Here is a 26343-nt window from a genome sequence, read left to right as displayed (position 1 = left end):
AGGTGGTTCTGCCCCTCAGGGGGACATTTGGCAATATCTGGAGGCATCTTTGATTGTCCCAACTTGGGGGGAAGGTACAACTGGCATCTAGAGGGTGAGGGCATTGCTGCTAAACCCCAACCCGGCACAGGATAACACCTCACAACAAAGAAGAATCCGGTCCCCAGTGTCAAAAATGCTCAGGTTGAGGTCAGGAGGGGCCAGATCAGAAAGACAGTATTTGTTAGAAGTACTTGACAAGTGTTTGTGTGATGAGCTCCAGGTTTTAGGAGCTCATTTTAACAGCATCCAGACAATGTATCAGAGATGGGGGTAGGTTATAGGAAGAGGAGGAAGGGAAAGTGATTTGAGAGCCATTGAAGTGGTCCAGGTGACAAATGGCCAGCGGATGGCTAGAAGATGAGATGGGGAGGTGGTCCAGGTGACAGATGGCCAGCAGTTGGTTAAAAGAGGGGCGGAGGAGGTGGGACTGGGTAGGGAGACAAGATGGTTAAGGTGCTGAGACTGGATGTACGGGTGATGGAGAGGGTGGGTGGAGGACGGCCCCGGGGTCTTGGCTTGGGGGTATGAGTGCAAGGTGATGACTTCTCCAGAGGAAGGGACCACACGAGGAGGAGCAGGTGTGTGTGTGTGTGTGTGTGTGAGACGAGTCAATCGGACACGTGTTGAACTCATAACACACGTGGGACACCCGAGTTGGAAAGCTTATCGGGTGACTGGATATGTGAGTCTGTAGCTGTGGACCACACCTGGTGGATGGCAGGTCTGGGGCTGGAGATGAAGATTTCGGAGTGATGAGAGTATATATATTGCAGCCTGAGACACAGGGGTGGATGGGCTAACCCACAGAGCAGGTATGGAGTTAGGAAAGAAGGGCACCAAGAAGCCAGTGGATGGCCAATATTTAACTTTCTGGAAGAGGAAGAGGAGCCCCTCAACAGAAGCTGGGAAGGAGTGGCCAGAAAGGTTGTTAAGAAAAGACGCTGTTTTTAAGAAGGAGGAAGTAAAGAGATACCAGGCGCCACAGAGGTCAGGCAGGACACGAACTGAAGTGTCTGTTGGGTTTGGCACTCAGGCAGCCAGTGGGGGCCTTGGCAAGAGTAGCTTCTGTGGAGCATCGCAGGGTGGGCAGAAACCAGAGTAGTCTGGTAATATAGTGTAAGGAGTCGGGGCGGTTGAGTTGCTGGCCAGTTAACTCTATGCTATGGCCTTCCCTGATAACTCAGTTGGTAAAGAATCCACCTGCAATGCAGGAGAACCTAGTTCTATCCCTGGGTCGGGAAGATCCACTGGAGAAGGGATAGGCTACCCACTCCAGTATTCTTGGGCTTCCCTTGTGGCTCAGCTGGCAAAGAATCCACCTGCAATGCAAGAGACCTGGGTTTAATCCCTGGGTTGGGAAGATCCGCTGGAGAAGGGAAAGGCTACCCACTCCAGTATTCTGGCCTGGAGAATTCCATGGACTATACAGTCCATGGGGTCACAGAGTCGGACACGACCGAGCGACTTTCACTAAGTCTACACGGCTCATTGGAGGAGCTCGGTTTTGGTGCAAAGAGAATTCACATTGTTCTTTGACTTAACCTCCAGGAAGCACCAAATCACCCACATGCTGGCTCAAATTCCAGCAGTGCTGTGGTTTGTTTCCTAGAAGGGCTTCTCTTCTGCCTCTCCTATCTGATCTGTCAGTCTTTCAGAGCCAAGTCCAAGGAACGCCTTTTCAAAGAAGCCCTCTCTGCCTGCCCTTGCCCTCAATGCAGCTCTGATAGCATTGCTGGAAGCGGGCTCTGGCTGCTCACCGCTCAAACGCCAATAAACAGGCCAGCTTGGTGGGAAGGAAAGATGCCGGCAACTAGAGGCATAGGGCAGACATCAGTCCAGAGGCTGACGCCTCTGCCCCTCAACACTCAGGGGGGCAAGAGCTTTTACAGGCACAGGGAGGGGCTACATGCAGAAACAGCACAGCCAGCCCTGACAGTCGCCTTGAAATTGGTCCTTGGTGGTCTGACCAGCATCATCTGGGGTGTTTCGGGTACAGTTAGTCTTCAGTTTCAGGGTCAGCTCGTTTCCATTCTGAGGTCAGCTCTCAGAATTGCAGCAGAGTTTTCACGGCTGTGGTCCGGTCATCATGTATTACCTTCTCCACCTTGGGGCGGGGAGTGTTTCCCTCTCTGCAAGACAGCTCCCAGGATATGGCTCAGAATGTTATCCACAGCCCTTGAGAGGGAACAAGGTCCTTGACGACGCTTAATGAGGACAGTATTAGTCTTTGATTTCCTTTGTCTCTGCCTTTTCTCACTTCTCTCACTAAACTTACTCTGTGGCTCAGGTTTTTTTCCAGAGACAGAAGGCAGGCTGAGGACATGGGGACAAGGACCACAGGGTCCTGGTCTGTTTCAGCAGCACGGGAAATCGGTGTCTTCCCGCACGTGCAAGATTTAGCCTTCTGTGTCGGCTCAGTACAGGGCCTTGTTTTACTAAGAGATTCATTTTGTTTGTCTTGCTTTATCGGCTACATGAGGCCTTCCTGAGATTAGAGACTCAGAATATTTATTGAATGTATGAATGTATGATTCAGTGCTCAGAAGCTGGCCCACAATAGTGTTCATGGCAGTTGGGGCTCAGAAAGACACCTGTGGAATTCCAATTAATGGACTTATATACTCTGATTTTAACTCAGCCGGACCTTCTCCAGGAAGTAAATTTCAAGATGGTGAATCAACTGATCAAAAAGCTCCTTCTACGATGTGGGTAGAGTTCTAGGCAGTGAGTAAGAAAGACAAGGTCCTTGTTCTCTTGGAACTTTCTTCCAAGTTCTTCCAAACAAGAAACCAGCAAAAGAGCAAGAGTGCATCTCTGAGTGTGAAGCGTCAGTCGCTCAGTCGTGTCCGACTCTTTGCGACCCCATGGACTGTAGCCCACCAGGTCCAGGCTCCTCTGTCCATGGGATTCTCCAGGCAAGAATACTGGAGTGGGTTGCCATTTCGTTCTCCATATCTCTTTGGAGGAAATAAATGAATAATGTGGATCAAAGTAACTAGATATGGGAAGTGTGCTGGGTGGGCTTCGTTAGAAAGAGTTTTCCGAGAAGGCAACCTCTGAGCTGAGCCTGCTGGATGAGGAACGAGTATCAAGGCTTCAGCTTGGCCAAAGGAGCAGAAATCAGTATGACAAGGGTCACACGCACCAGGGTGGTTGGACAAGTCGACGGATAGAGGGCCTTGCCGGCAGTGGTCATGAGCTTGAATTAATTGCTGGCGCAGAGGCAGCACTTTGAATGGGAAGCACGGGCATGATGGGCTTGAACGTACATTATCCAGTGCGGTGGCTTGGGCTAGGGAGGTGGCCGCAGAGACGGAGAGAGACAGATGGCCTGGGGAGGTATGGAGGTGGAAGCCGGGGTAGGGGGATGGGCGCTGACTGCAAAGACATCCCTTCCAGCCTTGCTGTGTGTGCACAGTCCCGGGGAGAGGAGATGTCTGGAGGGGAAGGGGGCGTTATCTCGCCTTGGGGGCAGGAAGAACATGAACTTCTGAGTCCAGCCCAGGGCACTTTCGTATCTTAGGCGTGAACACTGGCCTGGGCCATTTCTAAAGATCCTTCGAACCCTGGCGCTCTTGGGCTCGTCAGTTGTTGAAGCTTCCAAATAGGGAAGTGTCAAAGGAACTGTGAATCAAGGTTGATTTCGCAGAGCAACGGCCTGGGTCCGTATCTCCTGGGCTGCTCACTCCTGGGGTGACGTTAACCCTTTCCCCACCTCTTACCTGCCCCAGGGGCGTGTTGGCTGAGTCCAGGCAGCAGGCAGTTGATCAGCCCTGAAGTTCTGGTTCCTGCCCTTCATTGCTTCTCTGAGGGTGGGGCTTGGAGCTAGAGGAGGCTAACCAGCTTCTTACGGGCTGCGGGGAAGGGAGGGCTTCTGGCTGGAATCAAACCTCTCTTCCTCCCTGTTCATATTTCCTGACTTCTCCCTGGGTTCTTTGGGAGGTCCACCAGCCAATTTGTTTGGGGCGCTCTCCTATGCCTATCAACACCGCCCCCGCTGCCATCAGTGGTACCAACTGTAAATTTCATCCTGAGAAGGAACTGGGCCTTGAGGGTTGTATGTGACTTCTATGCCATATAACAATTGGCACAAATTCAGTGGCTTCAAACAACATACATTAGCTCACAGTTCTGTGGGTCAGAGGTGTGGACATGGCATTGTTACCTAGTCCAAGCTCGCTTTGCTCGCCACACGACAGGCCAATGAATCTGAGAGACGAGGTGTGGAGGCAAGGAAGAGACTTTAATCTAATCGGGAAGCCGGCAGACGGAGAATATGGCAGGATAGCGCCTCAAAGCAACCATCTTACTGGGGTCTGGATGCCAGGTTCTTTTATAGAGATGAGGGGAGGTGAGGAGGCAAAGTAAAAAGGCCATGGATCTCAGGAACTCCTACAATGGCCAGCCTCAGGCAGGGGATGTGTTAATTTCTTCCTTCCTGCAATCCACAGGTGGACAAGGTTCTGAACAAAGTCGCTTTAAAAGTCAGGCAGAGGGGCAGGATTCTCTGAGGCAACTCGTCCTGTATGATTATAATAACAAAAGCAACGAAAAGCAAGTCGAAGAAACTGTTCCAACCTGAAGTCAGAATTGGCTTCCTTCCTGCAATAGCATCCAACCAGTCCATCCTAGAGGAAATCAGTCCTGAATATTCATTGGAAGGACTGATGCTGAAGCTGAAACTCCAATACTTTGTCCACCTGATGCGAAGAACTGACTCATTGGAAAACACCCTGATGCTGGGAAAGATGGAAGGCAGGAGGAGAAGGGGACAACAGAGGATGAGATGGTTGGATGGCATCACTGACTCAATGGACATGAGTTTGGGCAAACTCTGGGAGTTGGTGATGGACAGGGAGGTCTGGCGTGCTGCAGTACATGGGGTCAAAAAGGTCAGACACGACTGAGCAACTGTATGAACTGAACTGAGTTGCAACAGCGTGGTTGCATATTTTCAGCTCCTGGGTCTCCCAAGGCTAGAATCAAGGTGTTGGCGGAGCTGTGTTCTTATCTAGAGTTCAGGGTCCTCCTCCAAGCTCTTGAGGTTGTAGCAGAATTCTGTTCCTGGTTGACTGTGAGATGGGGCTACTCCACATTCCTTGCCCTCCCTTCCATCCTCAAAGCCAGCAATGGAGAACCTTCCTCGGGGTGAATTCCAGTCGAGTTTGTAATCTCTGACTTTAGAAAGAGCCTACTCCCTTTAAAGGAGTATGCCTCATTAGGTTAGACTCCTCCGGGCTGTTCTCCCTTTTATAAGGCCTGTAAAACACAGCACAATCTCAGGAGAAAAATTCATCCTGTAGACGGCCCCATGGATTATTCAGCATGTGTGCCCGGGGGTGGGAGAAGGATCTTGGGGGACATCTTAGAATTTCAATCACAAGAGTCAAGGACATTTTTTGGTGGAGAAGTTTGGTGGCATAATTCCTGGCAATTTGAGGACAAACCATCCGGTAAAGTTAGCACTTCCTTTGCCTTTCGGGAGGACTTGAAACAGTCTCATGGAAGGTGTGGAACATCCCACCGTGTGCTGTCTGACTGCAGAGTTCAAGGCCCCTTGAACTCATTCGTAGTTTCCAGGTTGATACACCCTGGGGAAGGGTGTGGGAGGGTGCAAGCAGGAAGGCAGCTGAGCAGAGCAAGCTGGGTATACGCCTCCAGGGCTTTCCGTCTTCAAGCTGTTATGCGTCGGTCGTGGGAGGGACATAAACCAGACTTGGTAGGTATTGGCCGCCGTGCCCAAGCTGACCTCTGCTCGGTGCCCGGTCGGCCCACGTGCACGCTGGTGGCAGGGAAGACCCCTGAGTACCAGGGCTGCCCCTGGACAGGCTGTCCTAGGGCTGTAGCAAGTTCTCCCACGAGCCCAAAGCTGGGATGAGTCCCAGATAATGAGACCAGGAAGGATGAAACGCAGGGGAGGGGAGAGGGTCTTCTAGGACACCCCCCCATGGCTGTGCTGTTATGCAAATGGATGACTGAGGCTCTTTAGGGCCATCCAAGCTCCGTAGTTACTTTGGGGCTGGAAAGGGGGATTCCTAAGACTCGGGACCTTGCAACATTGGCCTGACACTTCTTGGGGGAAGAGTGCAGGCCCGAGGCTCAAAGGCACAAGGCCCCAAGACCTCTGGCTCTTTGCTCACATGAAATCCAGGTGTGCTGAGCCACGCACCACAGCCAGAGAACAGTCCCACTCACCACAACTAGAGAAAAGCCCCTCAAAGCAATGAAGACCCAGCACAACCAAAAGTAAATCAATTTAAAAAATGTTTTAAAGAAAGGACCAGCATAGTCAAATAAGTAAATAAATAAAAATAAATGTTAAAAAAAGATGCCCCTTCCCCACCCCACTCCCCTGCTGGCCCAAGAGCCATAAGAAGTGGGATCCCACAAAGCGGAAGGCAGGGAGGAGGCTCAGCAGCTCCCAGCACATCTGCTACACATGCAGGGTCTCGTTCATTCTCAGCGAGGTAGATGCTGTTATCCCCAGTTTCTGAACAATGAGAATGAGGTACAGAGAAGTTACAAAAAGTGTCCAGGGTCACACAGCTCGTAACTGGCAGAGTCGCAATTCAAACTTGGACTGTGACTCCCAACGCACACTCTCAGCCACCGCTTTGTACCTCCACTGGATGTCGAGGAAATGGACTTTCTATGGTCGCTAAGCTGTGGATTTCAGACTGTGGATTGTGTAACCTCGGGGCACAGGTGCCAAGCCACCAACTGGGCTCTAAGAGTCGGCTCCATCCTGTCCTTGTCTGACTGCAATAGCTCTCTCCATACATGTGCTAAGTGGTCCTGCAGGGGGCCTGGATGGGGGTGAGCAGAACACAGCTCAAAGCTCCTGTTTTGCCTGCAAAAAGGATCTTCATGACCCAGATAACCACGATGGTATGATCGCTCACCTAGAGCCAGACATCCTGGAATGTGAAGTCAAGTGGGCCTTCGGAAGCATCACTACGAATGAAGCTAGTGGAGGTGATGGAATTCCAGTTGAGCTCTTTCAAATCCTAAAAGATGATGATGTGAAAGTGCTGCACTCAATATGCCAGCAAATTTGGAAAACACAGCAGTGGCCACAGGACTGGAAAAAGTTAGTTTTCGTTCTAATCCCAAAGAAAAGCAATGCCAAAGAATGCTCAAATTATCACATAATTGTACTCATCTCACACGCTAGCAAAGTAATGCTCAAAATTCTCCAAGCCAGGCTTCAAGAGTACGTGAACTGTGAACTTCCAGATGTTCAAACTAGATTTAGAAAAGGCAGAGGAAACAGAGATCAAATTGCCAACATCTGTTGGATCATCGAAAACGCAAGAGAGTTCCAAAAAAAATCTGCTTTATTGAATATACCAAAGCCTTTGACTGTATGGATCATAACAAACTGTGGAAAATTCTTAAAGAGATGGGAATATCAGACCACCTGACCTGCCTCCTGGGAAATCTGTATGCAGGTCAGCAAGCAACAGTTAGAATTGGATATGGAACAACAGACTGGTTCCAAATTGGGAAAGGAGTGTGTCAAGGCTGTATATTGTTACCCTGCTTATTTAACTTATATGCAGAGTATATCATGTGAAATGCTGGGCTGGATGAAGCACAAGCTGGATAAAGATTGCCAGGAGAAATATCAGTAACCTCAGATATGCAGATGACACCACCCTTATGGCAGAAAGTGAAGAGGAACTAAAAAGCCTCTTGATGAAAGTGAAAGAGGAGAGTGAAAAAGTTGGCTTGAAGCTCAACATTCAGAAAACCAAGATCATGGCATCCGGTCCCACCACTTCATGGCAAATAGATGGGGAAACAGTGGAAACAGTGAGTGACTTTATTTTTCTGGGCTCCAAAATCACTGCAGGTGGTGACTGCAGCCATGAAATTAAAAGATGCTTGCTCCTTGGAAGAAAAGTTATGACCAACCTAGATAGCATATTAAAAAGCAGAGACATAACTTTGCTAACAAAGGTCTGTGTAGTCAAATCCATGGTTTTTCCAGTAGTCATGTATGGATGTGAGAGTTGGACTATAAAGAAAGCTGAGCCCTGAAGAATCGATGCTTTTGAACTGTGGTGTTGGAGACAACTCTTGAGAGTCCCTTGGACTGCAGGGAGATCCAACCAGTCCATCCTAAAGGAGATCAGTCCTGAATATTCATTGGAAGGACTGATGCTGAAGCTGAAACTCCAATACTTTGGCCACCTGATGCTAAGAACTGACTCATTTGAAAAGACCCTGATGCTGGGAAAGATTGAAGGTGGGAGGAGAAGGGGAAGACAGAGGGTGAGACGGTTGGATGGCATCACTGAATCAATGGACATGAGTTTGAGCAAGCTCCAGGAGATGGTGAAGGACAAGGAAAGCTGGTGTGCTGCAGTCCATGGGGTTGCAAAGAGTCAGACATGACTGAGAGACTGAACTGAAATGAGGGGAGGGTTGAATTGGGTCTTTGTTGCAGCAAGCAGGCTTCTCTAGTTGTGGTGTGCGGGCTTCGCTCTAGTGGTAGCGCGTGGGCTCTCTGCGGCACATGGACTCTGTAGTTGCAGCTCGTAGGCTTAGTTGTGGCATGTGGGATCTTAGTTCCCCAATCTGGGGTTGACCCCAGGCCCCCCTGCGTTGGGAGCATGGAGCCTTATCCACTGGACCACCGGGGAAGTCCCCTCTTTTGGCTCTTGCTGAGTCATCCTCTGATTCCTGCATCTGTCTCCTTAGTCAGTGGATACAGAGAAAGGATGCCTCCATCCTTGGCTCAAGATGGGAGGTACAGGTCCCTGATTTTCCCACCCCTTCCAATGTGTACACTATTGACTTTCGTTTGAATTGTGGTATTGGAGAAGACTCCTGATAGTCCGTTGGACTGCAAGGAGATCAAACCAGTCAATCTTAAAGGAAATCATTCCTGAATATTCGTTAGAATGAATGATGCTGAAACTGAAGCTCCAATAGTTTGGCCACCTGATGCAAATAGCCAACTCATCAGAAATGACCCTGATGCTGGAAAAGATTGAAGGCAGGAGGAGAAGGGGATGACAGAGGATGAGATGGTTGGATGGCATCACTGACTCAATGGACATAAGTTTGAGCAAGCTCCGGAAATTGGTGATGGACAGGGAGGCCTGGTGTGCTGCAGTCCACGGGGTCACAAAGAGTCAGACACGACTGAGTGACTGAACAACAGCAGTGAAGGAAAGGGCCCTGTCCTGCACATGTGCCAAGGTTGCCGCACCTGCACCTCTGTCCTTTCTGCCTGGATCACCTGTTCCCCTCCCTTCTGTTCACTGCTAATGCATCCGGATGAGCATCAGCTCCTTATCTCCCTGGAGCCTTCCCATGCCTCTTCCACCGTGGAATTTCTTCAGCATCAGCGGAGAGTGCTTCTTAGCTTGGGTCTTAATCTTTCTCCTCTTGTTTAACCTGGATGTGTTTCCTCTTACCAGCCAGACTGTAAACAAATTGAGGGCAAGGATTGTACTCTGCTGTGATTTTGTTTGCACCTAGATGGATGGCGTGGCTTTGGACATACATCAAGCACGTGAAAGGGAACAGAAATTTGGTGCCAGGGAGAACTGAATTTGAGTTCCAACCCCGCTATTTGCCTGAACAATGTACTTAACCATCCATTCATTGAACAATCTTTATTGAGGACCTACTATGAGCAGGCACTGTACGAGGCACCAAAGATACGAGCGCGAGTAAACAGATGTGGTTTCTGCTATTTTGGAGCTTATAGCCTAGAAGGGAGATAGATGTTAACCCACTAACCAGACAATCTCTTAAAAAAGAGAAAATGACTAACTCCAACAGGCACTCTGAAGTTCAAGCACATGGAGTTACAAGAGCGTATGTAGAGGAAGTCGACCCAGTGTGGGGAGGGGGAGTGCAGAGTGGGTGAGGAGCCACACTGAGCCTTGGTTTCCTCACCTGCACGCTGGAGATATCAGCCACTAGCTCTCTAGGTTGTTGTAAATGAGGTAATGTATGCAATGCACCGTGGTTTAAAATGAGCAGTATGTGTTACCATAATGAAGGCTGGTAGGCTGACCAACTGAGTCATTAAGTTCTTTTTTTTTTTAAGCTTTATTATTTTTAAATTAACTGTTGTGTATTGTTGTTTGTTTTCGGTTGCCCTGGGTCTTTGTTGCTGAGTGCGGGCTTCCTCCAGTTGTGTGGGGTGGGGACTGTTCCTGGCGGTGCGTGGACTTCTCAGTGTGGTGGCTTCTCTCGCTGCAGAGTACAGCTCTAGGCACGTGGGCTTCAGTACTGGTGGTGCACGGCTTAGTTGCTCCGAGGCATGTGGAATCTTCCTGGACTACGGATCGACCCCATGTCTCCTGGCAATTGGATTCTTATCCACTGTACCACCAGGGATGTCCTAATTGAGTGGTTACATTCTCAAGGAAGTGGGGTCGGGCAGAGATGAATATTTCCTGTGCTCAGACATCCCCATGACTGTGATTGTCAGATACATTTTCCATCAGAAGAGTCAGCTGGGAAGCTTTTTGAAAGGGCACACATGCCCTCCACTCTAGATCTACCAGGCAATCCAAATGTCCCAGGGTGGGGTTTGTGTATTTCACAAAGTCATTACTAAGGCCTCTTGCAAAATTTCAGAGGGCACACACACAGATCACAGCCACTGAGACATGCACAGCTGTAACAAGAAGGGAGACAGCCATCTTCCCTCTTCCTTCTGCTCCTGGAGGCCACCAAGGTCAACAGGCTAGTGTGGATCTGTTGAGCGTGGCAGCCCCACGGTCTGTGGTTGTATAAAGGAAACTCACAGATAGACACTTGCATACGGTTTTTTCCTTTGTAAAGTATTGAGATGGGGCAGGACCATATGGCCCTTCTCGGCCCCCGCCCCCCCACCATGTCGTCTGCCTGCCTTTTGCACGTGGAAACTTTCAGTCAAAAAGTAAAAGTTCAATCAGAAGAGTGAGAAATGCTGAGACAAAGGAAAAGAGTGTAAGGAGAATAAATAATAATACTGTAGTCATTAAGCATAGTCAAGGACTTTTAGTTCTTTCTCAAGGGCTACAGATCATGTTCTGAGCCATATCCCGTGAGCTGTCTTATCGATACTGAAACACCAGGTGGAGAAGTTAACTACACGATGATCAGACTGTACCCAGGACATGAGCAGCCACAATTCCGATAATTGGCTTCAAAGAAATGGGAACAAGTGCCCCCGGAACTGAAGATTAACTGTAGCTAGTACAACCACGATGGCGCTGGTCAGACCATCAATGGCCAACCTGAAGATGACTGTCACAGCTGACGGTGCTGTTTCTGCGTGTGGCTCCCTGCCCCTTCCTTGTCTATGAAGGCTCTCACGCCCCGCTTGTCGGGGGTGGGGGGAGTCAGCCTTTGGGCAGGCCTTTCCACCACCTGGCCTGCTTACTGGTGTGTGCTGGGCACGGAGCCAGAGCCCACACTGGCCTTTTGGCAGCAGTGCGCTCACACTAGCTGTTTTTCTCTGCAGTTTGCTGTTCTCTTTTCGCTTCACGATACAGCATACACATCTCTTCAGGTTTACAGATAAAGGTCCAAATCTTTTAAGAGTCATATTGGGAGTTCCCTTGTGGTCCAGTGGTTAGGACTCTGCCTTCCCGTGCAGGGGTGCAGATTAAATCCCTGGTCAAGGAACTAAGATTCTAATTAGCTGTGTGGCCTCGGCAAGATACTTACGCTCTAGGATCTGTCGACTAGAACGGCGGTGCCTAAGTCCCTCAGGTGAATGTAAAGATTAAGAGGGTAGGATAAGGATGCAAAAGCCTTAATGAAGCACAGCGTTGGGATGGTGTGGAGCTCCAGAAATGTTATGTCCAGACTTCCAGCCCCATGGTTAAGACTTTGAGCTTCCCCTGCAGGGCGCGTGGGACCGATCCTTGGTTGGGGAACTAAGATCCCACCTGCCTCGTGGCAAGGCCTAGAGAGCTGTTTCCAGTTTCACATCCGGCAGACATCACCGGGATGACTGAGGATGTCCCTGAAGTCACTGGGATGTCTTTGCCCAGGGTCAGCTTAGGGGAGGGGCCGGCCAGAGGGATGGGATTCCAGGGACAGGAGGCCAAGGGTAGGCAGGCGGATAAGGAGCCGGAAGGCCTGTTTCTGACTTGTCGTGTGGTCTTTGGCGACTTATTTCAGCTCTCTGAGAGGCCATTTCCTAATGTGTGAAACAGGGATGTTTACACGAAACAGCGCTTGAGAAGCGTATCATGGCGTTGGTCTGCAACACCAGCCGATGTTATTGGTCATCCCAACTGCTGTGTGGAATGGTGTCCCTGGCCTGGGCCCAGGACTGGCAGAATAATGGAGGGGTGCCTAGGCCTCCACTCCTCCTCCAAGGGAAGTCTCCAGCTTGACATCTGAAGACCAGGTTTTCCCTCTCTGGAATTGACCAATTCCCCCCAAGCTGCAAGTCAGGTAGATAAGCTGAGGGTCGGGTCCGTTGGCCCCGGGAGATAACGGCTGAGACCGTTACTCTGTAATCAGCCCAGAAGTGACCTCTCAGACACTTCTCCATTTGCAGGGCCCTGGGGAGAGCAGAGCAGGGGCAGGCATCCAGGCCGGTCAGCCTCTGGGCGCCCTGTCCCTGGTGCCCTGAGCGCTGGACGGCTGGGCAGAGTGCAGGAACAACGATGCACTGTCCCGCGAGGGTACCCCAGAGGGAGGCCCCGCCCCGACGGGTCCACGGGCTCAGGGCCGGGACGTCTGGCAGAATCCAGCCTCAGCCCTTGCTGGCCTCTCCTTGGATTGCAGTGAATGTGGCTGGAACTTGATCAGTATTTAGACATTTTGTTCATCACGGTACTTTGGCGTTTATGCTGATACTTAAGAAAAATTGCACAAAGTATTTATTTATTTTGACTATTGGATACTTCTGTGTCCCCTGAACTTTTGAAGCACAGGCCGGTGTCTCCCTCACCGCCCCTCACTGCTCGCCGCGGTGGTGACACAGAGCTGGTGGGAGACGGGGAGTGTGGGCGGGCAGGAGGGCGGCCCACGGAGCGTCCGAACGACCTTGTAGGAAGGTCTCCATTCCACCTGCTGTCTCCTTGCCAGCAGATAGGGCTCAAGGCTGGACAAAATGGCCTGTTCTAGATCAGTGGTCCTGAGAGGGGCAATTTTACTTTCCATTGTTATTTGTAAATGTGTGGGGGCATATCCTAGTGCCTGACTGGGGGAGGCACAATTGACTTCCAGTGGGCAGAGACCCAAAGATGCTGTTAAACTTTCTATGAGATGCAGGACAGATCACGCCCCCAGCCTCCAAAACAGAATGATTTCACTCCCAGTAGTAAAGATACAAAGGTTGAGGACCTTGATCTAGAGCCATGGCATGAAGGAAAGAGCATAAAATTTTCACACATTAAGAGAAAGAGACGGAGCGAGAGAAGGAGAGGGAGAAACAGGAAGAGAGTGAAGAAGGGAAAGAGGGAGACAGACAGACAGAGAGAGAAGGTTTTGAGCCTCAAAGGCTTAGTAATCCCAGCTGCCCCACTTCCCACACAACCTTGGCAAGTCACCTGCCCTCTCTGAATCTCACTCTTCACATCAGTGAAGTCGGGCTGATCGCACGTCCTCGTGGGACCGAGGTGAGCAAGGAGAGGATCCAGGGATGTGACGCACAGGAAGCGTGCACACACAGCCCAACAAGAGCTCTGGAGGGCCGAGCCTCCCTTACCCTCCCCCTCCTCCCCCTGGTCTCCCTGCCCCCGGATCCTCCATGGCATTTGCTGGAAAACTGACCCAGGGAAGGCTGCTTCTGGGACTGAAGAGGATTGTACAGACCTGCACCCTTTAGGGGCACTGATAAAAATTCAGTCTGGACAGTAGTCGTGGGGGCTTCTGGAGCCTACTAGGGTGTTGGGACATCTATGTCCAAACAGGAGGCAGGTCCCTGGCGTCCCAACAGAGAGCACGGCCCAAGGGTGGGAGGACTGAGCCAACCTCTTATCAGCCCCGCTGTCCAACCCCCTAGCCTGGGGCAATCCTCCTGGCCTCTTCCCACTTCCCCAAAGCCTGGTATAAGGGCAGCTTCTGTGCGCCAATAGCCAGAGGCTGAGAGCGGAGGCTTCAGACTCTCAGGAGGTAAGACTCCCTCGGCTTCCCCGGGAGGACAGGTCCAGGGCTGGGAAGAACCCGGGCTCTGTATGGGAACCAGCGGGGACTCCGGTCCTGTGCACCATAATGACCCCTGTCCTCCCCCTTCTTCCCCAGTGTGTCTGACTCTGGCCCTGAAGGTGAGCACGCTTGTTCTTGCAGGAATGCTGGTCTGAGCTGAGCTCTGTCCCAGGGAGCAGTGATGTTCTCTCAGGAAAAGGGACTTGGGCTGACAACCCCCTGCTCTTCCCCTGATCCTCCAGCTCGGGGTCTGTTCGCTGGGAGACAAGGAAGCTCTCTACTTTGCCCTTTAATCTACCAGTTGAGCAGACCCTGCCTCTCCACTGTGTTCCAGGGGCCGTGCAGACACAAGGGAAGACCTCAGGAGGGATCGTGGAGCTGTGTGTCTGTCATAAGACGACTGTAGGAACATGAAAGGCTGCCTGCTCCTGCTCCTTCTGCTGCTGGGGACAGTTTCTGCTCTCTATCTGGGTGAGTGCTCCCCTTCCCTTCTCATCCATCTTCCTCTCATCTTTCCTGTGTTGTTTTTTGCTCTGGTAGGTCCAGGGCCACAGCCCACTGTTCAGTTGCCCCAGCCCCTCTCTAGTTAGATTTCTCCTGGACCCAGAGCTGTGACCTGAACATTCCCCCAGGGCTCCTTTGCAAGGGAAAACACCCCCTATGAAGATGAGGGTTTCTCACATCTCTCACTCCCAAATTACCCGCACGTGGTGTCAGCTGGCATCAGGTTCTCATGCATTTGTGTGTGTGATGCAAGAATTCTGGCTCATCCAACCCCCAAGGGATCCCTCCCGTCTTTGGTTCCAGATGGGGTCCCTAGGAAGACTGGGTGGAGCCATCAGAGCTGTCCGTGGTCCTGGAGGAAGGTGGTACCTGGTCTGATGGCGGGTTGTTTCTTCTTTGCAGAGAATGATGCCCCCCATGTGGGCAGTCCGGAGACACAGGCAGACCTGAGCCAGGATGCTGAAGGCTCAGGGGGGCAGGAAGGAGAGCTGGCCCTGAGTGGTGAGGTGGTGGAGTCGGGGGGAGAGGAGGCCGAGGACGCCCACGACGATGAGGGGGACTCAGAGTCAGACCCAGATGACTTAGATGAGGACGTGCAGTGCCCCAAGGAAGAGGAGACAGTGCAACTTCCTGGTGGTCCTGAGTGCAAGAGGTGCTACTACAGATTTGTGCGGACCCCAAGGAGGTTTAGGCATGCTCAGGTAAGCGGCAGCGAGGCTGCTCCCAAGGAGTTGGGAGACCAGAGTGGATTCAGCCTTCTCTCTCTATTATTTAGACTAGGGGTTCTCCAAGCCTAGTATCCACCAGAAGTCTTGTTAAAGCACAGATTTCTGGGCCCCATCACCTCAGTTTCTAGATTAGTAAATCCGGGGTGTGAGGGTTTATAACAAATTCCTAGGTGATGATATTGTTGGTCTAGAAAGTGCACTCTGAGAGCCACTAGTTTAGATAAAAAGCTTTGGTGTAAGAGACTCCTGTGTTGTGTCCTGGCTCTGCCTTCATCAGCTATTTTATTTGGGCAAGTCACTTCACCTTTCAGGGCTCCTGTATCTTCATTTGTAAAATGGAGATGTATGATACCACCTCTCAGAGAGAGTTATGGTGAGGATTAGCTAACACATGGGAAGTATTTAGAATAGTCTGTTGTTGTTCAGTCACGAAGTTGTGCCCCACTCTTTTTGATCCCATAGAGTGTAGCACTTCAGGCTTCCCTGTCCTTCCCCATCTCCTGGAGCTTGCTCAAACTCATATCCATTGAGTCAGTGATGCCATCCAAGCATCTCATCCTCTGCCACCCCCTTCTCCTTTTGCCTTCAATCTTTTCCAGTGTCACTCTTTTCCAATGAGCCAGCTCTTCACATCAGATGGCCAAAGTATCGGAGCTTCGGCTTTAGCTTCAGCTTCAGTCCTTCAAATCATCATCAGGGTTGATTTTCTTTAGGATTGACTGATTTGATCTCCTTGTAATCCAAGGGACTGTCAAGAGTCTTCTCCAACATTGCAATATGAAAGCATCAATCTTTAGCACTCAGTGTTCTTTATGATCCAACCCTTACCCCCGTACATGCCTACTGTAAAAACCATAGCTTTGACTCTATGGACCTTTGGTGGTAAAGCGATGTCTCTTCTTTTTAATATGCTGTCTTGGTTTGTCACAGCTTTTCTTCCAAGGAGCAAACATGTTTTAATTTCTTGGCTGCAGTCACCATCTGCAGTGATTTTGGAGCCCAAGAAAATAAATCTATCACTGCTTCCACTTTTTCCCCTTCTATTTGCCAAAAAGTGATGGGACCAGATGCCATAATCTTAGCTTTTTGAATATTGAATTTTAAGCCAGCTTTTCCCATTCTCCTCTTTCACCCTCATCAAGAGGTTCTTCACTTCCTCTTCACTTTCTGTCATTAGAATTATATTGTCTGCATATCTGAGGTTGTTGATATTTCTCCTGGTATTCTTGATTCCAGCTTGTGATTCATCCAGCCTGCATCTTTCATGATTTACTCTGCATATGAGTTAAATAAACAGGGTGACAATATATAGCCTTGACATACTCCTTTCCCAATTTTGAACCAGTCTGTTGTCCCATGTCCAGTTCTAACTGTGGCTTCTTGATCCACATACAGGTTTTTTAGGAGACAGGTAAGGTGGTCTGTTATTTCCATCTCTTTAAGAATTTCCCACAGCTTGTAGTGATCTACACAGTCAAAGGCTCTTGTGTAGTCAATGAAGCAGAAGTAGATATTTTTTGGAATGCACTTTTTTCCCTCTATGATCCAATGAATGTTGGCTATTTGATCTCTGATTCCTCTGCCTTTTGTAAATCCAGCTTGTACATCTGGAAGTTCTTGGTTCACACTGCTGAAGCCTAGCTTGAAGGATTTTGAGCATGACCCTGCTAGCATGTGAGATGAGCACAATTGTATGGTAGCTTAAACATTCTTTGGCATTGCTGTTCTTTGGGATAAGAATGAAAATTGACCTTTTCCAGTCTGTGGCCACTGCTGAGTTTTCTAAATTTTCTGACATCCTGAGTGCAGTTGGTGATGGATGGGGAAGCCTGGCATGCTGCAGTCCATGGGGTCACAAAGAATCAGACACAACTGAGTGACTTAACTGAACTGAACTGATTGAGTGCAGCACTTTAGTAGTATCAACTTTTAGGATTTTATGTAGCACAGCTGGAATTCCATAACTTCACCTAGCTTTTTTGTAGTGATGCTTCCTAAGTCCCACTTGATTTCACCCTCCAGGATGTCTGGCTCTAGTTGAGTGGCCACACCATAGTGGTCATCTGAGTCACTAAGACTTTTTCTGTACAGTTCTTCTGTGTCTTCTTGCCTCCTGTTCTTAATCTCTTCTACTTCTGTTAGGTCTTCACTATTTATGTCCTTTATTTTGCCCATGTTTGCATGAAATGTTCCCTGCTATCTCTAATTTTATTGAAGAAATCTTTACTCTTTTCCATTCTATTATTTTTCTCTACTTCTTTGCATTGTTCATTTAAGAAGACCTTCTTATCTCTCCTTGCTGTTCTCTGGAGCTCCACAGTTAGGTGGGAATATCTTTCCTTTTCTCCTTTGCCTTCGGCTTCACTTCTTCCCTCAGCTATTTGTAAAGCCTCCTGAGATAACCACTTTGCCTTAATGCATTCCTTTTTCTTGGGGATGGTTTTGGTCACCGCTTCCTGTACAATGTTACGAACCTCATCCATAGTTCTTCAGGCCCCCTTGTCTCTCAGATCTAATCCCTTGAATCTATTTTTCATCTCCACTGTATAATCAAAAGGGATTTGATTTAGGTCCTACCTGAATTGCCTAAGGGGTTTTCCCTACTTTCTTCATTTTAAGCCTGAATTTGGCAATAAGGAGTTCATGGTCTGAGCCACAGTCAGCTCCTGGTCTTGTTTTTGCTGACTGCATAGAGCTTCTCCATCTTTGGCTGCAAAGAATATAATCTGACTTCAGTGTTGGCCATGTGGCGAAGTCTATGGGTAGTGTCATCGTTTCTGTTGTTGAAAGAGAGTGATTGCTGTGACCAGTGCATTTTCACGACAGAACTCTGTCAACCTTTGCCCCGCTCATGCTGTACTCCAAGGCCAAACTTGCCTGTTACTCCAGGGACCTCTTGACTTCTCTCTTTTGCACGCCAGTCCCCTGTGATGAAAAGGACATCATTTTCTGTGTATTAGTTCTAGAAGGTCTTATACGTCATCGTAGAACTGGTCAACTTCAGCGTCTTCAGCATCAGTGGCTGGGGCATAGACTTGGATTAGTGTCATTTCGAGTGATTTGCCTTGGAGACAAACAGAGATCATCCTGTCATTTTTCGGTCCCACCCAAGCACTGCATTTCAGGCTCTTGTTGGCTGTGAGGGCTACTCCATTTCTCCCAAGGGGTTCTTGCCTTCACTAGTTGATGTGTGGTCATGTGAATCATATTTGCCCCTTCCCATCATTCTAGTTCACTGTCATCTCCTACTTGACCAAGCCTAACTCACCCTGATTCACAGACCTAACACTCCAGGTTCCTATGCAATATTGCTCTTTATAGCATCAGACCTGCACCACCAGATGCATCCATAATTGAGCATTGTTTTTGCTTTGGCCCAGTTGCTTCGTTCTTTCTGGAACTGTTGTAATTGCCCTCCACTCCTCCTCAGCTGCATACAGGACACCTTCCAACCTGGGGTCTCATCTTCTAGTATCATATCTTTTAGGCTTTTCATACTGTGCATGAAGTTCTCACAGCAAGAATGCTGGAGTGGTTGGCCATTCCCTCCTCCAGTGGGCCAGGTTTCGTCAGGACCCTCCATGTGACCCATCCGTCTTGGATGGCCCCACATGGCATCACTGAGACCTTCACTGAGTTACACAAGCTCTTTTGCCAGGACAGTGCTGTGATCCATGAAGGGAGAATGGTCCTTGGGTCACTGTAAGCTCTCCATAAACGCTGGCCATGGGAGTGGGAGGGAGGCTCAGAAGCGGGGGGATTTATGTGTACCTGTGACTGATCCACACTGCTGTTCAGCAGAAAGCAACATAACACTGTTAAGCAATTATCCTCCAACTGAAAATTAAAAGAGGATAAGAAAGCATTTGACCTTGGAGATCAAGATGCAAAGTAAAGGCCAGAACAAGTGAATAACCACTTTAAACATCTTTCAAGTATAATGTTATTTTGTATACATCTATTAAATAATTCCATATGAAAATAATATGAAAACATTTTAAAATGGTGCTTCTAGTTATTCTGAGTATTATTAGTCTTTACTGCAAGAAGTTCCTGATGTCAAATAAAGAAGCAAGAGATGGGATTCAGGGGGGCTGTAGACCTCTGATTTCTGAGCTGGGAAAGGATGTGGGGGGTCTCTTGTGGAGGCTGAGGGCCTTGCAAGAAAACAGTGAGTTTCTACCCCACTTCGTCTCTCTGCAGAGAATCTGCAGGCGTTGCTACCGAGGCAACCTCGTCTCCATCCACAACTACCGCTTTGACTATCGTGTGACACGCTGGTCAAGAAGGACCAACCAGTCACAGGTCTGGATCGGAGGCTTTATCACGGGCAGGGTAAGTGAGGGTCAGTTCTCAGGTCTTTTTTTTTTAAGGTGATTTGATACTGCAGAGTGAATCCATTATTTTTTTAAATTTTCATTGTTTACGATGGGGTTGGGTCTTTGTCGCTGCACCCGCGCTTTCTCCAGTTGCCGCCGGCGGGGGTTGCTGCCTCCTTGCGGTGCTCAGGCTTCTCACAGGTGGCTTCTCATGCTGCACAGCATGGGCTCTAGGGTGCCGGCCTTCACAGCTGCTGCTGAACGCTTGACAGACCCCGCTCAGTAGCTTTGATGCCAGGGCTTAGCTCCTCTGCGGCACGTGGGGTCTTCCAGGACCAGGGATCGAACCCATGGCTGGGCAAGGCAGCTTCTTCAAGGGCAGGCAGCTTCTTCACCACTGGACCACCAGGGGAGGCCCGGGGCTCGGGCGTTTCTGAATGCCTCAAGGCACCACCTGCCCCCATCGAGCCTCATCCTGGCCCAGGAAGCTGGCTTGTGCTGATGTAGGAGACGTGATGACTGAGCGCTTCTCCTCCTCACCCGTGTTCAGTGGCTTCACGCTTGCAGCTTGAAATCTGCCATGGTGGGTGCATTTACACAGAGAAATGGACAATTATTATAAACAGGGTTCTTTCTTTCCTCTGCCTCATACCTTCCACCAAAGCTGACTGTTAAACATTTATCGGCAAATCAGTGGAGTCAGGAAGTAGAGTTCATACCCAGCTCTGTGCATTACTGGCTGAATGCCTGCCTCCATATTTCAGTGTCCTCATCTCTGAGTGGGTCCTTCTCTCAGAGTGACCCTGGGGGCGGTGCCTGAGTAAGTGCTGTCACATTTGCTGCTCATATGTGGTCCAGGGACCAGAGTATCAACATCACCCGGTAGCTTGTTGAAATACAGGGTCCTGGGCCGCACCCCAGACGTCCTGGATCAGAATCCACATTTCCACCAGATCCCTAGGAGATGTGTCTGCTCAGTGAAGTTTGAGAAGCCTGCTCTGCGTGAGAGCTGGAAGCGATGTTTGCTCTTCCGTGTCATTACCTGTAAACCGTTGGGGGTGGGTCTGTACGGTGGGGTCCTATCCAGGTGACACAGTGAGAGGAGATTATAGACGTCCAGGAGGGATGCTCAGGGGACTCAGGAGCCCCAGCACCTGTCTTCCTGGACCTCCGCCCTCTGACCCAGCCTCTCTTCTCTAGTCCCGTTGCAGGAGATTTCGCTGGACTGATGGGAGTCGCTGGAATTTTGGATACTGGGCCCGAGGGCAGCCTGGGAATGGCAGAGGCCACTGTATAACCCTGTGCACCAGAGGTGAGGGGGCCACGCGCCCGGACGAGGTGGGGGTGGACTCGCACACAGGCCCCTGTGAGTTGCACAGACACGCCTCCCCTCACACAGCCTCCCCCACTGGAGAACCCCGCCCTGTGTGTGAGCCGGGCTGAGGTGCAGGGATCCTCAGAGCCACAGTGAGGGGTCCTGGACGGGCTGGGGGCTCTGTGTCCTCCAGACTCAGCGAGGCTCCCTCCCTTCCTCTGACGGGATGGTGACAAGGAGAGAGTGTGGGACAGACAGGAGGGACACTTGATAATGTGAAGTGTGGCTGAGGGACACGGGAAAGATGTGGGAACTAGGGCCAGCTGACAGATGATTCCCCAGCTCCCAACAGCACGGCTGCCCGACGTGCGGGAGTTTAGAACAGGGGCGAAGACCACACGGGCTGCAGTCAGATGGCCGAGGTCCTCAACTGGCTCTACCACTTGTCTGCTGAGATCAGAGCAGGTTATCACTCCTCCGAGCCTCAGTTTTCCCCATCTGTGAAATGGGAGTGCTGACAGCCCTGACCTCTTGGCGTCACTGTGAGGATGGAAGGACAGTCCATAGGAAGCCCTTAGCACACTGTCTCTGCAAGGGAAGAGATCAGTGATTGTAACTAGCTGGGACATGGGGAGACATACGGCCCTCAGATTGCTGGGAAATGGTGAGGTGCCTGACCTGAGAGGTTCCTGACGGTGGGGGTTGGGGGGACACACTCAGGTGGGCAACTGACATCACTGTGCTCTGTGCCACCAGGGGGTCACTGGCGACGAGCTTCATGCAAGAGGCGGCTGCCCTTTGTCTGTGCCTTCTAAACCAGAGGCGTGGAGACCCTGCCTCTCCACCATCCTGGCTGCCCCGCCCCACCCCTGGCCCCCTTGCCCCTCGCTTGTCCACGTCATAAAAACTACACTTCTCACAGCATCTCCTGACTGTTTTCTTCATTGCGCACGCTGGAGGACTCTTCGGGGTTGGGAAATCTCGGAAGCTCTCAGTTCTTTGAGGAGTTTAAAAGCTGGAGCAGGACGGCTGAGTGGTGAGGGCCAGGGGGTTGGGGCGCCGGGGTTTTTGGCTGCAGCGCCAGCTTGGGGTGGGGGTGGGCCAGGCGAGGACGGGTGTCTGGCTCCAGAAGACCCTTTCCCAGGGTCCCGCGGAAGAAAGCCTTTGGTGAGCAGTTGGGCAACTGGCCCTCTTGGTCTGGATTGAATGAGGCGTGTGGGGCGGGGTTGGAAGTGACAACTTTCCAGAATGGAGGCCACATGGTGGATTTAAGAATTGGGTGGAGACGGGAGGTCCCACCAGGGGTCTCCACAAGGTGCGCAGAGAAACCTCCTCGAGGGGTGGACGCCTCCTCCAGCTCTGCATCGTTTTCACCTCAGGTTCAGTTCAGCTCGGTTCAGTTCAGTCCCTCAGTCGTGTCCGACTCTTTGCAACCCTCTGGACGGCACCACACCAGGCCTCCTTGTCCATCACCAACTCCCGGAGTTCACTCAAACTCATGTCCATTGAGTCGATGATGCCATCCAACCATCTCATCCTCTGTCGTCCCCTTCTCCTCCCACCTTCAATCTTTCCCAGCATCAGGTTCTTTTCTAGTGACTCGTTCTTCACGTCAGGTGGCCAAAGTATTGGAGTTTCAGCTTCAGCATCAGTCCTTCACCTCAGGTAGTGGCCCCCCTTTTCTCTGTGGGTTCGTTCAAAGGCCACAGCTTTCTGTGAGACGGCTCCCTGACCACATCCTCATGGGAGGCTGTCCTCCTCGCTGCCCTCCATCCTGCGTCCCCTCTCTTGTCCCCAGCCTCCCTCCCCTCCCTGGAGGGGCCACGGTCTCAGCAGGGAGCTGCCTCGCTCCCTGAGGGGCTCGGGGCCCAAGTCAGGCCGTGTGCAGCCAGAATGCTCCAGGGCTGGCTCTCCAGCCCCGGGTCTCCCGGCTTCTTCCATCTTCTCCGGTCCTGTGGTCACTGAGACAGACAGTGTTCCTGCTCTTAGCTTCATTCCAGGCTGGGCTCCAGGAAGGATTGGAGCTTGAGAGGCGAGAGGCTGAGACTGCAAACTGGTGTTCAGAGGGCAGAGAGCCCTGGGTGGTGAGAGAGTGAGAGAGACTTCCTGGGGGTGTGGCTCTATGTGGGGCCCGAGGAGCGTATTCAAGGTTGTCTGGGGCACCTGTTTACACGGGTGTGTGGGTGTCTTGGTGTGTGCATGAGTAGTCTTTAGACACCTGTATATGTCTGTGTATACGTGAATCTGTGCTTGTAAATATGCACAAATCTGTGTGAGTCAGCGTGTATTTGTGTGTTGCTTGTGTGCACATTTTCTACATCTCTATGGAGATGCTCGTGTGTCCGTGTACATCCCTGAGTGTGTGTATCTACTCATGCTTTCTCTTTCTCCACCTCACTCTCAAGGTCACCGAATGGTGTGGCTCGTGTGTGTGTGTGTCCAGCTGCGTTCTCCATTGCAGGACAAATCCCAGGTGAAATTCTCTCTACTTCCGGGTCTTCTACTTGGGACAACTTCAGCTTTTCATCTGAGTCAGTCTCCTTGGCCTTTAGCCTTTCTGTCTTGACTCCTTTCTACAGTTTCTGGGATCAGAGTCCCAGAGCCACCTTCCTCCCTGGCCACCCCCTGTTTCAGGATCTCTGCTCGTAAAGGAGCAGGGAGTCTAGAGCGGGACTTGCAGGGGCTCCTCAGGACACCTTCGAGCCTGCAGTCGTGCCCTACTGTGACATTCTCAATGCTGTCCTTTCTGCAAGATGCAAATGATGATCGAAGGGTTGCTTCTTTTGCCGTGAGCTCACTGAGTGTTCTCGGCTAGGCATTTTCTGTGTATTATGTCCTTTAATCCTCATAATGACCCCATGAGTTATGTGTGCGGTGCATCCGTATCTCAAACAAAGAAAGTTAGTAGATGAACCAGTACCAACCCCTCAACTGCCTGACCCTAAGTTCATGCTCTTAACCACCAGGGCCTCAAGGGAGAAGCTGGGTTCTCCTGGAGTGTGTGCGGCGGGGTGTATATGGGGCCGGGTGGTGACCTCCATCAGGTTCTCTATTTGCAGGGCTCAGTGGGCAAATGTCCAGGGCCAGGGGGGAGCTGTCCGTGGTTCTGGGAAGGAAGGGGGCAGGATATGAAGGAGGGGCTCTTGGCCTTTTCCCACCAGGGACTGAAATGTCCTACGTTGAGAGCCCTTGGGAGATGACACCCTGCCTCAGTCTGGGGAGATGCCAGCGAGTGAGTCAGGGTGGTCCCTATGGAAAGAGCTGATGCTGCCAGACAAAGAGGAAGAGGGGGGCTCTGGAAGCGAAGGTGACCCCAGGGAAGAGGGGCCTGCTGAGTCCATCTCAGGCTGGGATGAGGTGGCCAAGGACCTTTAGCATTCTCAGGAAGAGTCCCTGCAGGCCAGACCTGCCACTTCCTGCTGGTGAGGAGCCCTGTGAACTTTAATCCTGCTCAGCTGAGTGGCCAGCGGCGGAGGAAAGGCCCAGCATGGAGATGGTGACAGCCTGTGTCACCGGTCATTTTCCGCCTTGGGGATCCTGGGGGTGTCACCAGAGGCTGAGGCTGGAAGACGTGTTGGGGGTAGAAGGCGAGAGTCTTGTGGAAACACAAGCTGCATTGTAATCTCCTTCCTTCAGATGTCTGTGGGGGTGGAAGGCGGGGGCTGAGCTTTGGAGACTTAAAAACCCAGCGTTCAGGTGGTTGAGTTTCTGTGAGAGGCGCTCAATTCTCGATCTCTCATCCTGCCTTGGAGGTTCCTTGGCAAATGTGCTACTGGGAAGGACTCATCCACGACTTCAACCTCAATGACCAAATCTGGTGTCCAGTAGAGGGTCAACCAGGGCCAAGTCGGGATGGGGGCCCCGATCACAGTGGGCAGGACAGGTCCTGGCTCTCAGTGGGAACTCCTCCTGACCCCAGCATGTGCTCAACTTGCTGCAGGTTCGTCTCTGTTTCTCTCTACAATCCGCTGGAGACCCGGGGACAGATGGATGTCTGGAAAAGACACGAAGGGGGACTGGGAAAAGCCAAGCATTTTTTCTTTGGTTAAATATCTTCCCTGCACATGTGCATGGGGGACCTTAGTTTCCTGGCCAGGGATTGAACCCAGTCACACACTTGGCCTTGGAAACTTGGAGTCTTAACCACTGGACCACCGGGGAAGTCCCGCCAAATGTTTAGGATCAGGATATGTGTGTGGAAGCCCCGCTCAGTCTCCGACTGTATGACCTGGGCAGGAAGACGAGCCTGGCTCTTCATCCGTAGGATGGGGTGGCCACGCCTGCCCTCCTCTTGTTAGAGGCAGAGGGATACATGTGTCCCTGGGACACAGAGAATGTGAGGGTGACCATCGATGTGGGTCTCCATTTCAGCTGGCCAGCAGGTGTCCAGCATGGTCCAGCCCCCCTTTAAGGGTGGATGCCGGGCAGGCAGCAGCAGCAGCAGGCAAGGACAGGCCAACGCTGCCCACCTGCTTCCCTTCGCCCCAGGCCACAGCCCCTGTCCTTCCCTCCCGCCTCCTCAGGGGTCGCTGGATACCCTTCACTAGCTTGCCATCAGTGCCTGGAATTTGCGTCCCGGGCGGCCGGCCATCCCTGGGGCAGTGGCTGGATGTGTGACCCTGGGCACCTGAGGGGAGGTGGGAGAGGGGTGACCGACAGCAAGCCTGGAGGGGAGGTGCTAGGAAGAGCCAGACCTCCGGAGAGGGGCCTCCTGGGTCTCTAGACTCATCTCCACCTTGGTGTGGGGTGGGGAGGGGAAGACCCTCTTGGGGCTGAGTCGGGGGAACAAGAGGCTGAGAGCACTTCCCGCTGTGCCTTCACAGGAGGCCCTGGACTCGCTCAGTGAGGCTCAAGCCTCCCGTTCCACTCTTCCTACTGAGTTGGATCCTACCCGCAGCCTCCACCCTGCCCCTCCCACACCCAGCAATAAAAGTGCTTTCCTGAAACTGATTTCTTGCTTCTTCCTGTCATTGATGTCCTCTTCTGAGCCCCACCCACGAGCTTTCTGCCCTTAAGGACCGCCCCTTCCACCCTACTGGGTTTCATCAATAGGGTCAGTTCAGTTCAGTGCAGTCACTCAGTCGTGTCTGACTCTCTGCGTCCCCATGGACTGCAGCACGCCAGGCCTTCCTGTCCATCTCCAACTCCCAGAGCTTGCTCAAACTCACGCCCATTGAGTCGGTGATGCCATCCAACCATCTCATCCTCCGACCTCAATAGGGTCAGAGGATATCATTCGTAAGGAGGCTGGGGAATGGGGTCGGTGGGGCCTTCTCAGGACATGGGAAGGGACTCAGGTGCTCTTTTCACAAGA

At 51.3% G+C, this 26343-nt stretch overlaps 1 protein-coding gene across 1 annotated transcript; it reads left to right on the top strand.

The window, feature by feature from the left end:
* Positions 1-14490: 14490 nt before the first annotated feature.
* On the top strand, positions 14491-21953 carry LOC147358766 (proteoglycan 3-like). Its single transcript, XM_086338731.1, has 5 exons — positions 14491-14634; positions 15070-15368; positions 19599-19730; positions 20915-21026; positions 21786-21953. Exons 1-5 carry the CDS (start codon positions 14574-14576, stop codon positions 21842-21844), a joined length of 663 nt encoding a protein of 220 aa, XP_086194857.1. The 5' UTR covers positions 14491-14573; the 3' UTR covers positions 21845-21953.
* Positions 21954-26343: the final 4390 nt, after the last annotated feature.

The sequence above is a fragment of the Bos grunniens genome, chromosome 15, assembly GCF_055505025.1.
Source record: "Bos grunniens cultivar Pamir isolate PY7600 chromosome 15, Bosgru_T2T1.0, whole genome shotgun sequence".
NCBI classification, from domain to species: Eukaryota; Metazoa; Chordata; class Mammalia; order Artiodactyla; family Bovidae; genus Bos; species Bos grunniens.
Note: the sequence above shows the minus strand (reverse complement) of the source record. Positions and strands in the feature narration are given on the sequence as shown.

Excerpts from the sequence above, each read along its gene's own strand:
- LOC147358766 (XM_086338731.1), top strand. The coding sequence starts at position 14,574 with ATGAAAGGCTGCCTGCTCCTGCTCCTTCTGCTGCTGGGGACAGTTTCT. Across the intron at positions 14,635-15,069 it reads AGTTTCTGCTCTCTATCTGG|AGAATGATGCCCCCCATGTG; the intron begins GTGAGTGCTCCC and ends TCTTCTTTGCAG. Across the intron at positions 21,027-21,785 it reads TATAACCCTGTGCACCAGAG|GGGGTCACTGGCGACGAGCT; the intron begins GTGAGGGGGCCA and ends CTGTGCCACCAG.